The 14,926-nt window shown below is 47.0% G+C and overlaps 2 protein-coding genes across 8 annotated transcripts in view; one reads left to right on the forward strand and one right to left on the reverse strand.

The window, feature by feature from the left end:
• Atg4b (autophagy related 4B cysteine peptidase) overlaps positions 1-5,768 on the reverse strand; it is a 37,865-nt gene extending 32,097 nt beyond the window's left edge. The window contains exon 1 of the mRNA XM_052750323.1: positions 5,483-5,768. Coding sequence (XP_052606283.1) covers positions 5,483-5,753 — 271 coding nt within the window. The 5' untranslated portion in view covers positions 5,754-5,768. The remainder of the gene's footprint in view (positions 1-5,482) is intronic.
• Positions 5,769-5,850: 82 nt separating this feature from the next.
• Thap4 (THAP domain containing 4) overlaps positions 5,851-14,926 on the forward strand; it is a 43,550-nt gene continuing 34,474 nt past the window's right edge. For 5 of the 7 annotated variants that reach the window (XM_052750316.1, XM_052750319.1, XM_052750322.1 and 2 more), the window contains exons 1-2: positions 5,852-6,080; positions 8,539-9,677. In XM_052750316.1, the coding sequence (XP_052606276.1) occupies positions 6,004-6,080; positions 8,539-9,677 (1,216 nt within the window). In that variant the 5' untranslated portion in view covers positions 5,852-6,003. Of the gene's footprint in view, positions 6,081-8,538; positions 9,678-14,926 lie in introns of all 7 variants that reach the window. The other 2 variants (XM_052750318.1, XM_052750317.1) reach the window with 2 other exon arrangements.

Genomic DNA, 14,926 nt, shown 5'->3' on the forward strand with positions numbered 1-14,926 from the left:
TCAAAGAAGACCTTCTGAAAAATCTCTGATGGGAATGGATGGCCCAGATGATCCATTTCAGAGCACCTCTATTGCAGTTTCCTCTGAGTTCTGCATTCAGAACAGCTTCAAGGCTTCTGGCTGAGATGATCCTGCAATTAAGACTCAGGGATTGTAGGGAAAGAGGGGGCCAAAAGACTCTAAGAATCAAAAGAACAGGAAGTTTGCTGTAAGAGTACATCTCTTAGAAATGTCAGAAGCTACTCATAGAGTCTAATTAGCATAGCCACCTAAACAAGGATGACACCAATAGAAGGGGTATAGGAATGATAGGAAAATAGGTAGATTATCAAATTTACTTTTAAACTAAAAAGCCACTACTAGTCTTAAATATTTTACATTGGTATGGATTTTTGTATATTGATACAAATTTAAGGTTATTTTTGTTACACTATATATATATATATATTTCCACTCTTGTTTAGGTATTTTTGTTATACTGTATATATGTTTCCACTCTGAAGATATTTTTATATATTGATAGACTTAAGGTTATTTTTATTTTAACATACTGTATGTATGTTTCTACTCTTGTTTAAGGTATTGTACCTATGCAGTTCATTATAAAGTGTAATGTAAAGTTCTAGTCCTTAAAAGCTATTATTACAAACTGTTTAAGATCATTAAAAAAATGTAGGTTAGCAGTTAGTCATCTATAACATTCAAATTTGTGGCCATGTTAGGTATGTTTTCAAGGTCAAACAGAGATATATTTTAGATAGGCAAGTGGTCTTAAAACACTTCAGAGACCTACAGAGAACACAGCATTTAAAATGTTTTAATAACATGTCTTTTAACAACAGTGAGACATGTCTGATCCTGGCAGCACCAATTTACTTCAAAAAAGGATGATGGGCATCAAAGAACCTCCATCTGGAGATTGCTTTCCTTGTGGCAAAGTTAGCCACTGGACAAGAAACTGTCCTTGCCTCGACTGCTGACAGTGTGCTGTCCAAACTGGACATGCAGGACACAAAAGAAAGTAACTGCCCAACTTTGCCAAGACAAGGTGGGGCAGTCCTTCAAATTCCTGCTTCACAGAAAAGTTTTCAGATAGTCTAGGACTAAAGGTCAAAAGCAGATGCCCCAATGATGCAGAGGAAACTTGGATGACTGTTCAGGCAGTCAACTGTTTCTGTCATATCTATAGTTTTGGAAGTTGTTTGTTCCACACTTCCTGTTTACTCAGGTAATAAATATTGTATCCTTCTTGGGTCTCTGATGAGGTTGAAGATTAGAGAGTTATAGTTACAGTTTTCCTTGTTACCACATTCAGAAAAGAAACACAAAAGAGCTGTAAAGGTTGAGAGACATAAAAGCTTAAATTGTCTAAGAAAATGTTTTGAGGTCTAAAAGATAATTTTGGGTTGGTAATACAAGTTAGGATAGAAAGTGAATTAAGGCCTTTAATCCCAGCACTCGGGAGGCAAAGCCAGGCGGATCTCTGTGAGTTCGAGGCCAGCCTGGTCTACAAAGTGAGTTCGAGGCCAGGTTGGTCTCCAAAGCGAGTTCCAGGAAAGGCGCAAAACTACACAGAGAAAACCTGTCCTGAAAAACCAAAAAAAAGAAAAAAGAAAAAAGAAAGAAAGTGAATTAGGTATAGATACAGAACTTTGGACTCACCAAGATAGATAATAGTTTCTCTGAATTTGCCAAATGCAAATGGACTGGACATTGTGAATGTAATTCTTACCTGATAATTGTTTTAATTATATATAATTTAACTGTGTTAAAATCTTCCCTATTTAGACAAAAAAAAAAAGAAAGAAAGAAAGAAAGAAAGAGAAAAAGAAAAAGGAAATGTTGTGGGATATTTGGACACTGTATGAAGATGTATTGCTGTGACTGGTGTAATAAAAAGCTGAACATCCAATAGCTCTCTGGGAAGAAGAGAGGCAGAGTCATCAGCAGACATGGAGAGGAAACAGGAGGTGCAAGATGAAAGAGAGGTAATGCCACATGACAAAACTAGAGTAATACAAATGGGTTAATTTAAGTTATAAGAGTTAGGTGAGGGCTGAAGAGATGGCTCAGAGGTTAAGAGTACCGACTGCTCTTCCAGAGGTCCTGAGTTCAATTCCTAGCAACCACATGGTGGCTCACAACCATCTGTAATGAGATCTGGTGCCCTCTTCTGTATATATAATAAATAAACAAATCTTTAAAAAAAAAAAAAAGAGCTAGGTGAATTGGGCGGTGGTGGCACACGCCTTTAATCCCAGCACTGGAGGCAGAGCCAGGCGGATCTCTATGAGTTCAAGGCCAGCCTGGGCTACACAGAGAGATCCAGGACAGGCACCAAAACTACACAGAGAAACCCTGTCTCAGAAAAAAAAAAAAAAAAAAAAAAAAAAAAAAGAGCTAGCTGAGATAAGCCTAAACTAAAGGCAAAGCTTTCATAGTTAAGAAGTCTCCATGTCACTATTTGTGAGCTGGCAGCCAACAAATAAGCTTGCTACAAAGGGGGAAATCTCATGGAGCCCCAACCCTAGAAAAAGAACTATAACCAGCTGGGCAGTAGTGATACAGAGGCAGGCAGATCTGAGTCTGAGGCCAGCCTGGTCTACAAAGTGAGTTCCAGGACGGCAGGGCTGTTACACAGAGAAACCCTGTCTCAAAAAACAACAGGCCAGGCGGTGGTGACACACACCTTTAATCCCAGCACTTGGAAGGCAGAGGCAGGCGGATCTCTGTGAGTTCCAGACTAGCCTGGTCTACAAAGTGAGTTCCAGAACAGCTAGGACTGTTACACAGAGAAACCCTGTTTCAAAAAATTAAAAAAAAAAAAATCTAATTTCAGAGAGCAAGAGGTGGATAAATGTAAGATGGTTTAGAGGGAGTAGAGGATTTAGAGGGGAAAATAATGAACTATAATCTCAAAAAATTAAAAATATACTTTCAAAGTGAGATTTTTCTTGGTCATCCTGCTACAATTCCAATCCCCTATAATTTGGCCCACATCACTCTCCCATCAGCACCACCCAATTCTACATACTCCTGGTCTCCTGTAGAGAATGTCAGCTACCTCAAGATAGCATTTTTTTGGGTCCATTTTTCTAGTCCCTGATACTCAAGGAATTTACAAATTAGTTTATAGAAAGAATAAGTAAGGTGGAACACCTTTAATCCCAGCACTCAGAAGGCAGAGGCAGGCAGATCTGTGAGTTCAAGGCCAGCCTGGTCCACATTGTGAATTCTAGGACAGCTAGGGTTTTGTGGAGAGACCCTGCTGAAATAGAGAGAGAGAGAGAGAGAGAGAGAGAGAGAGAGACAGAGAGACAGAGAGACAGAGAGACAGAGAGACAGAGAGACAGAGAGACAGACAGAGACAGAGACAGACAGAGACAGAAACAGAAACAATTACAGGAACAACCATAAGCCATACTGCTATATTACAATGGTGGAGAAAGGCAGAATTTTCAAGGACCCTAGGGATCACAGGGTAGACTATAAAAGGCCATCCAGCGTTACATCAGGAGAAAAACTGCCCCATCATACCCTTAAAAAAAAAAAAACTGTATATTTTTATCAGTACTAACACAGGTCTTCAAACACAAATGTCTTTTCGAGTTTGATCTCCCAGGCAGCATTCAATACCCACTTGAGGTCCCATATGTTGAGAGATACTTTGATAGCACTCTAACACTCCTGAGGCTGCCCAATAAAGTTATACCTTGAATCAGAGGGTAGAACCAGTGACTAGCTGACCAGAATTGGCCATAGAGAAGCCAGCAATTTGGATAGAGAAGCCACACAGGAGACTGGAGTCTGAGCTTCCTCTTGGTTCTGGGAGAGGGTCTGTAGCAGGGTCTCAGGCCAAAAAGCAAGGTCAGCTAGCTGCTACCTAGCCTCTCAGAGCTGGCAGGTGTTACCCTAGCCTTTGACTCCTGAGTTTTATTGACAAATAGAATGAAAGAGACTTAACTGAAACCTAACTATCCCAGCTGCAGCAGAGCCAGGTCACCACCTGAGTGTGCAGTGGGGTGCTGAGGGGCTGTGAGGCCACAGACAATAATCAATATAACAGTAGATTCATGTGCAGCCAATAAGCCGACAGGAAACCATCACATATGCGACTACACAGCTATATACTTAATCTGGACCGTTTTATACATCAAAGGTAATACAACTGACTATTAAACTGCGTTTTCCATCTTAATTTAAAAATTTCATATTAAGAGCTTTAGGTATTTAGAAAATATCTGCAAAGAAAGTGGAGTTGAGGTGGTCCTGGTCTTTAATCCCAGCACTGGGGAGGCACAAGTAGGCAGATTTCTGTGAGTTCGGGGCCAGCATGGTCTACATATCTATGAGTTCCAAGACTACATGGTGAGGCATTGTCTTTAAAAAAAAAAGGGGGGGGGTTAATTAAATAATTTTAATTAAATAATTTTACGTGTTATTCACTCCATACCTCCAGCAAGCATTGCGGCAGTTTCAGTATTTCATTCTAATATATATATAGATATCTATATATATATATCTATACTTCACAAATTTACACCTGGTTCATGTTTCTTGGAGAGTCAAGGTCCCTGCTTCCTCCAGCCTTTTAAAACACTTAAGAGAGATGCCGCAAACTACTGAAATGTGGAAGCATCACTCCCAAGAGCCAACTTCATGTATGGTGTAGCTGTTAGTAGAAGAAAAACAAGAGCAACGCCATTCAAGACACTTAAACCAGGTGGCAGGATTCCTTCACAAAGGAGTGGATTTTTGAAGGCAAAGCAGTTCTTTAAAAAATTAATTTAAAAAAAAATGAAAACGCTAATGCTGCTGGGGGGAGGGGGATGAAAGAGAGAATCTTTGGGAGGGGGGGTATTTTTAGGTCTATTAGCAAACGATGTATTTGGTAGATTTACATCTCCAAGACAGCTTGCCAGGAAAAACAAAGACCTGTACTCTCTCTCTGGAGCTTCGGAAGCAAGAGCCAGTTCAAAAACAACACCCACACTTAAAGCCAGTATCAGGACGCCAAGAAGTCAAAGTAGGATGCGACTGAATCCCTGTCTCCAGCCGCAGCAACAGAAGCGTGGGCCAACCTACACAGGCTATTGAACTTTAAAGACAAAAGATGTGCATCTCGTGGATGCTGGAACGTCAGCCACCAACTTGACAGAAGTTAAAGAGCTCGGCTTCTTCACTAGGGCAGGCTATGGCCTAGCTCCGCGGCGGACGGGTCCGCCCCGGGCACCAATGTGCCCGCGTCCTGATCGTCCCTCAGGCTTGCTGCCCTCCCGCCCAGAGCCGGGAGCCCACAGGCTGGGGCGCTCCCCAAGGGCCTCCGAGGCGCCGGAGGCCGCGGCGTTGACGGGTGACCCGGCGAACCGGGTGCGGAGCGCTGCGGGGAGGCGCGGCCCGCCCTGCTAAACACACCGGCCTCCGCCCCACCGGGCGGCCTCAGGAGCCCGCCCGCGACAGGGTAGGCGCCCGCCCTCCTCACCTGCGTCCATCTTCCCTGTCCGGTCGCCGACTGACCGTAGTGTCGCTCCGACGGACGACTGCGCGACACCGCGACGGGAAGCCGCGGGAGCCAAGCGCGGCGCAGCGGAAGCGCGGGCGTCGCCATCTCGCCGTACGGCGGTGGGACCGCGGGGGGGGCGGGGCCCCGACGCATGTGGTTCCTGACCCGACCCAATCGCCCCGCCCCGCGCCGCCACTTCGGAGCACCCTTGATCAAGCCGGCCCGAGCGGCGCTCGTCCGGCGCAGCCATCTTTCCGTACAGACCGCTCCCCGCGCATGTCTCGGTACGGACTCGCCGCCCGCTGCGGCCGCGACGCTCGCGCCGTGGTCCGGCCGCCCGGGCGCAGCGTGGTGCGGGCGGCAGCGCGCAGCCATCTTGCCGTACGGCTCGGCCGCGGCCCACGTCCCGAGCTGTGTCGCCGCGCTCCCTCGGGGCGGGTCGGACCAGCGGGCGGGCGGCAAGGACCGGAGCCTGGCGGCGCCCACGACCGAGGCCCGCAATGGTGATCTGCTGCGCGGCGGTGAACTGCTCCAACAGGCAGGGCAAAGGCGAGAAGCGCGCTGTCTCCTTCCACAGGTACGCGGCCCGCCTCCGGGTCCGCCACGCCCCCGCCCGGGCCGGGCCCGCGGGGAAACTGAGGCCGCGCGGTGGACCGGGCTCGAGGGACCGGGAGTCGGGGGCCAGCTAGTCGAGTGTAACTGAGGGAGGTGGACGGGTCGTGGAGCTTTGTGACCTTGGCCCGGACCGCCGGCTTTGGGGACCAGCGCGGCCATGCCTCGGGTAAAGCGGACGGAGGCCCCCGCCGCCGCCACCTCCAACTAACCCGCGACGCACTGATTTGGGCCGGCGCTGCCAGTTTCTGGAGCATCCTGCAAGGACGCTTTCTCAGGTTAATCCTGCTCTTAGGTTTCGAGCAGTTCTCCGCTCTTGCCTCGGCGGGGCAGCCCGTCTGGAGGTGTGGGGCAGGAGTGCGGCCCGGCGCACGCAGCTCTACTTCCTGCATCCATAGCCCTCATCGCTCTCCTACAGGGGTCCTGCGGCCAGGACACTGGCACTGAACACCTCCCTCATCCTGCATTCCAGCAGAGGCTGGCGGGAGGACCGTGGAAGGGCTTTCGGGACGGTTCTCGGGTGGCCCCGGCGCGGGCCGCGCCTTCCTAAGGCTTTCAAGACTCCCCCGATTTCAGTTGATCCTCTCCTGTGATTTTCAACAGGAGTGAACTGCGAGCGAAGGGGCTCTGCCTTAGAAGCCACTTTGCACATCGTGCCACCTCTTAGTACTTGGTGTTAAAATTTGAAGGTGGGCATGGCACGTGCCTGTTGAAAGTTCACAGGATTACTTACATTAAGTCTTGGGTCTTTACGGTCTGGTTCAAAACAAAACCTAGTAACATTAAACAACCTTAACAATTTCGGTTAAAACATGTCCCAGAAGTTTTGTTAACGATTTTAAAAAATGAGGCAGAGTTGCAAGGACTGCAGCTTGCATTTCCGATGTTCTAACCTGGTATGGGGGTAGACAGTGCCTGAATTGGGGGCGGGGAACCTCTTAGGAATCAAGCTCACAAAACATTGAGAAATAAGGTTAGAAGGTCACGTTGCTTAGAGTGTCCAGGTCATCCTGTTAGGGCTAGTCTTTGTCCACAGCTGCCTCCTGAGGGCTGGAAGACCTCAGGTGGAGCTCTGGGCCGTTGACCGTGGCCGCCAACCCTACAGATCCTGTCTTCGTAAGTGATCCTTAAATAGCTTCATTAGATGAGGGAAGACATTACTAAGTATGTTGTTGAGCATCTATTTTTTTTAATTTTCCTGTTATTACATAATATACAACATAAACTTACCATTTTTATTTTGGGGGTGTTTTGATTTCTGTTGTTTGTTCTTGGTGTTTTGAGACAAGGTCTCATTGAATAGCTTTGTTGGACCACAACTCTCTGTTATAGTCTATGCCGGCTTCAGACTTGTGTCCATCCTCCTGCCTCTGCTTCCCAAGTGCTTGGTTATAGGATTATAGGCATGAACTACCACTAACAACTTGTTGCTCTTTTTTTGAGATGGTCTTTCTACATAGCCCTGGCTATTCTGGGACTCACTATGCAGACCAGGCTGGCCTTGAACTCTCAGAGATCCACCTGCCTCTGCCTTCCAAGTGCTATACTCCCAGCTCCTTTTCCTTTCTTTTTTCTTTTTTTTTTTTCTTTCTTTTTTTTGAGACAAAATTTCAGCTGAGGCTGGCCCCATGTAGCTAAAGATGACACTGACGTCTCTCATCCCTCTCACTTCCTGGGTACTGGAATTACAGGTAGACACTACAGCACCTGGCTCTTGTTTTCTGTTTTTTTGTTTTGTTTTGTTTTTAAGAGGCACTAAGTTACCCAGGTAGGCCTTGAACTTAGTTTAGTGTAGCCCAGGCACATGTTGAACTTGTGATCCTCTTACTTGAGAGTAACCAAGATCACTGACTTGCACCGTTAGGCCTGGCTGGAGCTTTGGGGCTTTATGCCAAAGCTGTTCCCTATACCCTCAGCTACTTGAGCCTCAGCTGTGGTGGTTTAGCTGGGCCTCTGAGATATTTCCTGGTTTCTTGTTCCCAGCTCTATCGTCTGGCTTCTCATTAGGGTTTTAGCATTCTTTACCCTGCTTTTTGGATACTGGATGATTTGGTCAGTGGTACTACGCTTGTGAAAGCTATTTCCTGCTGTCTCTGAGCATCCTTTGTGCCCAGGGTGATTTGCCACACCTAGGAGGAGTATCCTTCATTCCTCTCTACCCTATAAACTCAGGGTCCTAAAAGATACACAGTAGGGCTTTCTTGAAGTGTGATCCTAATTAGTCATGGAGTCAGATATTGAGGGTGAAAGCTGAAAGATCAGTAATGACCTGCAAGATGGTCCTGAAATCCTTATGAGTTTTTAAGTGGATGACATCGGTATGGGTTTGGATGCTTGCAAAAATACTTGATTTGCTTTTATCGCTGATAGTTCTAGGGAAAGGCATCTCAGTAATTCTAAGTACTTTGTTATCTGTCCTGCAGGTTCCCCCTAAAGGATTCCAAACGACTGATCCAGTGGTTAAAAGCCGTTCAGAGGGATAATTGGACCCCCACTAAGTATTCATTCCTCTGTAGTGAGCATTTTACCAAAGACAGTTTCTCCAAGAGACTGGAGGACCAGCATCGCTTGCTGAAGCCCACAGCTGTGCCCTCTATTTTCCACCTGTCGGAGAAGAAGAGGGGGGCTGGAGGCCATGGCCATGCTAGGAGGAAGACCACAGGGACCATGAGGGGCCACACAAGCGCAGCGACAGGGAAAGGAACCATCGCGTCCTCACTGCCCTCAAGTGATACCTCCATGGCCAAGCCTGAGTCCCGAAAGTTGAAGCGAGCTTCTTCACAGAGTGATGCAACCCCCAAGGCCACCCCAGGTGCTGTGAGTCAGGAGCAGGGGCAGTCTCTGGAAAGAACTCCAGGAGCTGGACTGGCCGCCCCACTGACTAGCAGCCGGGTAGATGCAGAAGTGTCTGCTACAGAGGCTGACCACCAGAAGGCCTCTTCCTCCGATGACGCAGGCGGGGCAGACAAGAGCGGCATCTCCATGGACGACTTCACACCCCCAGGGTCTGGAGCTTGCAAGTTCATTGGCTCACTTCATTCTTATAGTTTCTCCTCCAAGCACACTCGAGAGAGGCCATCTGTACCCCGTGAGCCCATTGACCGAAAGAGGCCGAAGAGAGAGATGGAGCCAAGGTGCAGTGGGAATAGTGTGGCCCAGAGTCCCCCAAGTTCCTCGCTTACAGCAACCCCTCAGAAGGCTTCCCAGAGCCCCTCCGCCCCTCCGACTGATGTAACCCCAAAGCCAGCTGCAGAAGCTGTGCAGAGTGAGCACAGTGACGCCAATCCCATGTCCATCAACGAGGTCATCCTGTCGGCCTCGGGGGCCTGCAAGCTCATCGACTCCCTGCACTCCTACTGCTTTTCGGCTCGGCAGAACAAGAGCCAGGTGTGCTGTCTGCGGGAGCAGGTAGAGAAGAAGAACGGAGAGCTCAAGAGCCTTCGGCAGCGGGTCAGCCGCTCCGACAGCCAGGTTCGCAAGCTGCAGGAGAAGCTGGATGAGCTGAGGAGAGCCAGTCTCCCCTACCTCCCCTACCTAAGTGGCCTGCTGCCCCCCAGCCACGGTCAGTACTTAGCCAGGGTGCTCCCCTGCCTTCCGTACTCTGACTCCCAAGGGTTTTCCTGCTGTGTGCTGGGTCTCTGTGGGCTGCACGTCCCTTGTGATCTCATGAGAGTGCTCATTGGCCAGGGAGCCCAGGGTGTAGGAGACCTAGTCACAGGAGAGGCCTGTGTACATGAAAATATAGCACTGTAAGTAGCCAGGCATGGTGGCACACACCTTTATTTAGTCCCAGTACCCAGGAGGCAGGGGTAGGTGGATCTGTGAGTTCGAGACCAGCCTGCTCTGTGTAGTTAGCTCCGGGCTAGCCAGGACTACATGGAGCAGTGGTTGTTAACCACTAATGCTGTGACCCTTTAATACAGTTAGTTCTTCAGGTAGTGACCCCAACCATGAAGTTATTTTCATTGCTGCTTCATAACTGTCATTTTGCTACTGTTATGAATCATAATGTAAATATCTGTCTATTTTTTTCTTTTTCTCTTCCTTGGTGTTTTGAGACAGGGTTTCATTGTGTAGCCATGGCTGTCCTGGAACTCTCTCTCTGTAGACCAGGTTGGCCTTGAACTCAGATATCCACCTGCCTTTGCCTCCCAAGCTCTGGGATTAAAGGTGTCTACCACTACTGCCCTGCATATATCTGTTTTCTGATGGTTTTAGGCAGCCTCTGTGAAAGAATCCTTCAACCCCCAAAGGGGTCACGACCCACAGGTTGATAGCCACTGACATAGAGAAACCCTGTTCTCAAAACAAAAATAAAAAATCAAGTCAGCAGGCAAGGTCTCAGATGCTTGGCTCAAAGGTTTTTCATTGAAGGGGGAAGGATCTTAAGGAAAATAAAACGTACAGATACTTTTTTTTTGAACTGGGCTAGGGTTTGAATCAGGGTCTCACTATCTTGCTCTGGCTGTCTTCTATTCTGACCTTCATTCACATCTCACTGTGTAGACCAGGCTGGCCTTGAACTCACAGATCCACTTGCCTCTGCCACCGGAGTGGTGCATTAAAGTGTTCCACCACCTTCTGGCTAAACTAACTCTTTTCAAGTGTTTAGGAAAGCTGAGTGTGGTCTCTCATACTTGTAATCCCAGGACTGAATGCTAAAGACTGAGTTTTGAAATCCAGCCTGAGCTACCTCGTGAGATGTGAGTGAAGGCCAGAGAGAGCCTTCAGGAGGCAGTTCTCCTCTTCTCCCGTGGTAGTCCTAGAGATGGAACTCGGGGCAGCTGGGCAGCCAGAGAGAGCCTTCAGGAGGCAGTTCTCCTCTTCTCCCGTGGTAGTCCTAGAGATGGAACTCGGGGCAGCTGGGCAGCAAACGCCTTTACTGGCTGAGCAATCTTGGTGGCCCTCTTCTATAAAGATTAAATGCTAGATAAACCAACTGTTTATCATGCCTGTCCTTCAAGCACTTGGGGGGCTGAGACAGGAGGATTACCATTTATCTGAGTTCAAAAAAAAAAACCAAAACAAAACTTTTTACATACCTCCCAAATTTTATTCTTTGTTGGTATTTTTAAAAATTACAGCCGGGCGGTGGTGGCGCACGCCTTTAATCCCAGCACTCGGGAGGCAGAGCCAGGCGGATCTCTGTGAGTTCGAGGCCAGCCTGGGCTACCAAGTGAGTTCCAGGAGAGGCGCAAAGCTACACAGAGAAACCCTGTCTCGAAAAACCAAAAAAAAAAAAAAAAAAAAAAAAAATTAGTGTGTAAGTTTTAAATATTAATTGGCTATGTTTTTGGTTCTCCCACTATTTTACTAATTTTTTAATTTAATTGTTAAAATTGCATTTATTTTGTGTGTATATGGGGGTCAGGAGAGTGTTATGGCACACATACGAAGATCTGAGGACAATTTTGGGGCATGATTTCTCCTTCTACCACATGGTCCCAGGAATTGAACTCAGGTCATCGGACTTGGCAGCAAGTGCCTTTACTTCCTCAGCCGTCTCACCTGGCCCTTTATTTTACTTTTAGAAATTGATTTCTAGGCTGGGTATGGTGGCACATACCTTTAATCCCCAGAACCCAGGAGGTAGAGGCAAGTGGATCTGTGAGTTCAAGGCCAGCCTGGTCCACATAGGTCCATGTCAGCCAGGGATGTATAATGGGACTCCAAAAAGAAAAAAAAAAAAAAATGTATTTTGATTTGTAGGTATTCCTTACAGAGTGAGGACAGTGTGGATAGTGTTCAGTGTATATGGAAAACTTTTCTGACCACATTCACTTTGTCTGTATCAGCATTTGCCAGTACAGGTATGATGGCCCTGTCTGCTGGAGCAGAACTTCCAGGGCCTTGAACCTCTGGAGATAGCGAAGCCTGTGAGAGTTGAGATGCATGCTAGGAAGAGCAGCCCCAGTCCCAAGCTGATCTGGGTGTACTGCTTTGGTAAATTCTCACCCAGAAGGTTGCTTTTGGTACCCTTTTGCTGTGACCACTAGCCCAGACCTTTCTGAACAATTAGCCCTGGTTCTGTCTACATTGTTTCCCTTATTATTATATTGTTTCTTTCTCGTTGTTTTGGTTTTACTTATTCTGGTTCTACTTATTTAAATGGTGGCGATGGTCCTGAAGTATAGATAGGTTGGTAGAGGGGAGATACTTTTTGGAGTTATTTTCAGTTTTATAATGAGATTTAATGCTATGTTTTCTTTAAGCCTGCTTTTGAAAAATGTCGAGATTTCATTGTGGCTGGCACAGTGTTTGAACTGAGGTTGTCACACTTGTCAGCAAGTGTCTTTACTTTTGACTTGAGTTCAGAAGAAAGTGTCCTCTCCTCTGGCTGGTTCCATTGTTCTCTTCGGGGCTGAGACTGAGACCTTGGGCCTTGGTGTGAGTCAGCAGAGCTCTTGCCTAACTTCGGTAAGGTCCGAAGTCAGCTGACTTCTAGAAAGGTGAGGCTCTCTCTTGAACACCTACTGCCATTCCGGAGGTGCCTGTCTTCCTGTGCATCTGTCGAGTTACTGGTTGTGGTTAGTCTTTTGAGATAGGGTCTCACTGTGTAGCCCAGGCTGGCCTTGAACGTAAGGCTATCCTTCAGCCTCCACTTCCAAGATTAATTCCACACCTGAACCACCACACTTGCCTGTATCCGTCAGCTGTTGCTTTAGATTCCAAAACCTTGTTAGATGTGTATGTCTTCTTGATGATCACAAGCACAGAAAACCTTTCTCTCCTAGAAAGACCTCTTTTTTTTTTCTCACTTTGTTTCTCAGGCTTCATTCCAACTTTCTGTTCTGCCTCAACCTCCAGTTCTCTGAGTAGTTGGAGTCTCAAGATTTAACATCATTGCTTCTAGTTCAAGGCTTCCTCCTCCTCCCTTCCTTTCTCCTCTTACAGGGTAGCTAAGTCTAGCCTTGAACTACTGATGATCCTCCTGCCTTGTCCTCCCAAGTGCTGGGAGTATAGGTGTGGGCCACCACACCCACCTACATATTACTCCTATCCCCTTAATTTCAGTCTTGTCATGTTGCTTTATTTTATAAATAAATTTTAATTGACTTTAAGAGTTGTTTTATAAAGTACTTTGATCTACTTATGATTATCGTTATCAATAAGTTGGAAATGTTATTTTTTAATTTGTTAGCCTTTCCCTTTTTTGTTGTTGATATGTTTGGTTTGGAGATGGTCTCACACCGCAGCTCTAGCTAGCTTGGAGCACAACCGTGTAACCCCGGCAGCCTTAACCCATCCGTCCTCCTGCTTTGGCCGTAGTGTTGGCATCGCAAGCATGAGCCACCATGCTCAGTCTGTTAGTATCTAAAAACAGACGTAACGCTGGGTGTGGAAGTACACATGCCTTCAGGACGGGACGGAAGACAAAGAGGTCAAGATTTCAAGACCGTGCTGGGTTACATGAGGCCTCATCTCAAAATTAATATAATATAATATAAGAATGCATTTATGTGTAGCATTCATCTTTCTGTGACTATATAGAGCTGATTAGCTACCATGTATTAGCCTCCCCAGGTCAGATAGTGTAGGGTTTTGGTTTGTACTGCTTATATTTTTACCTCTCCAAGTAACCATTAAATATTTAGTGTTAAAATTAATATTCTGCTGGTTACTTTATTCACCACTGTCTATGTGTCCAAGTTTGTCCTTTTTGGAACTATCTAGTGGTTTAGAGGATTTTGTGTTTTAGTTTTGTTTGTTTGTTTTTTAAATTTATTAGCAGGGGCCAGAAGAGGACAATGGGTTCCCTGAAGTTAGATGCATGCAGTTGTGAGCTATTCAGACATGGGTGCTGGGATTTGAAAAAGCGTCCTCCAGAAGAGCAAGTACTCCTAGTCACCTAGCCATATCTTTAGCCCTTTTTGTTTGTTTTTGAGAAGGTTCTCACTGCCTGGTCTAAAACTTGTTATATAGAGGTTGTCTGGCCTCCAGTTCACAGAGATCCACCTGCCGCCCTCCTGAGTACCAGGATTAAAGGCATGCGCCATCAGGCCCAGTATCTGGTAATTTATTTTATTTTATTTTAAGTTCATGTTGTAGTGCAGTTTTGAGAGAGGGCCAGTTTGATTGACAGGGTTTGTTTTTGTTTTCCCTTGATTTTAAACGCAGCTCTTGAGTCTGATTTGAAGGAATTACACCGTACCTGCCTCTTACACCAGTTCTACTCTGGTTGCCTTAGCCACGACTTGCCCCTCTTCCAGAGTAGTAAGAGTTCTTTTGGCCTTGAGCGTATAGAACGTGGCCTGTTGATCCTGCTGGGGATCTCGTCACTCTTGTGTGTTCTTGGACCTAAAAGCTCAGATTCTCAAATGTGGAATTCTGTTGTTTCTCATTCTGTCTTGTGTGTTGGAAAGGGATGGGCTGGTCTTAGGCAGCATTACTCAGTGAGGTAGGGGATTGCCCTCTGCTGTGTAGGGATGATGCCAAGAGCTGCCTGGAGACAGAGAAAGTAGCAGGCAGAGGTACTGGCTGGGGCCTGAGAAGGAAAGCATTGTCGGGGAGGACGGTCCCTCCTCACCCCCAGGAGCCAAGGCCTGGGACAGGCTGCTGAGGGGAGTTGGGTTTATGATGCTTTCAGGCACCAGCACAGGGCTCCGAACAGGACCCAGCCTAAAACTGAGGTGTGAGATCAGAGTGTGTGAAGGACTGGGTGAGGGAGGGTCTGAGCTGGCTCCATTTCCAGAAGGGGTTAAGAGGGAAAGGGTCTCTGGGCTGTGTGGAAAAGGTGCTTGTTTGTCTCCAGGCTCACTGGGGTTGTGGGGGTGGAGCCCAGTCAGGGTAGTGTAGGAGATGTGAGCATTG

The sequence above is a fragment of the Peromyscus californicus genome, unplaced genomic scaffold (genome assembly GCF_007827085.1).
Source record: "Peromyscus californicus insignis strain IS unplaced genomic scaffold, ASM782708v3 Scaffold_21__1_contigs__length_65335640, whole genome shotgun sequence".
Taxonomy (NCBI): domain Eukaryota; kingdom Metazoa; phylum Chordata; class Mammalia; order Rodentia; family Cricetidae; genus Peromyscus; species Peromyscus californicus.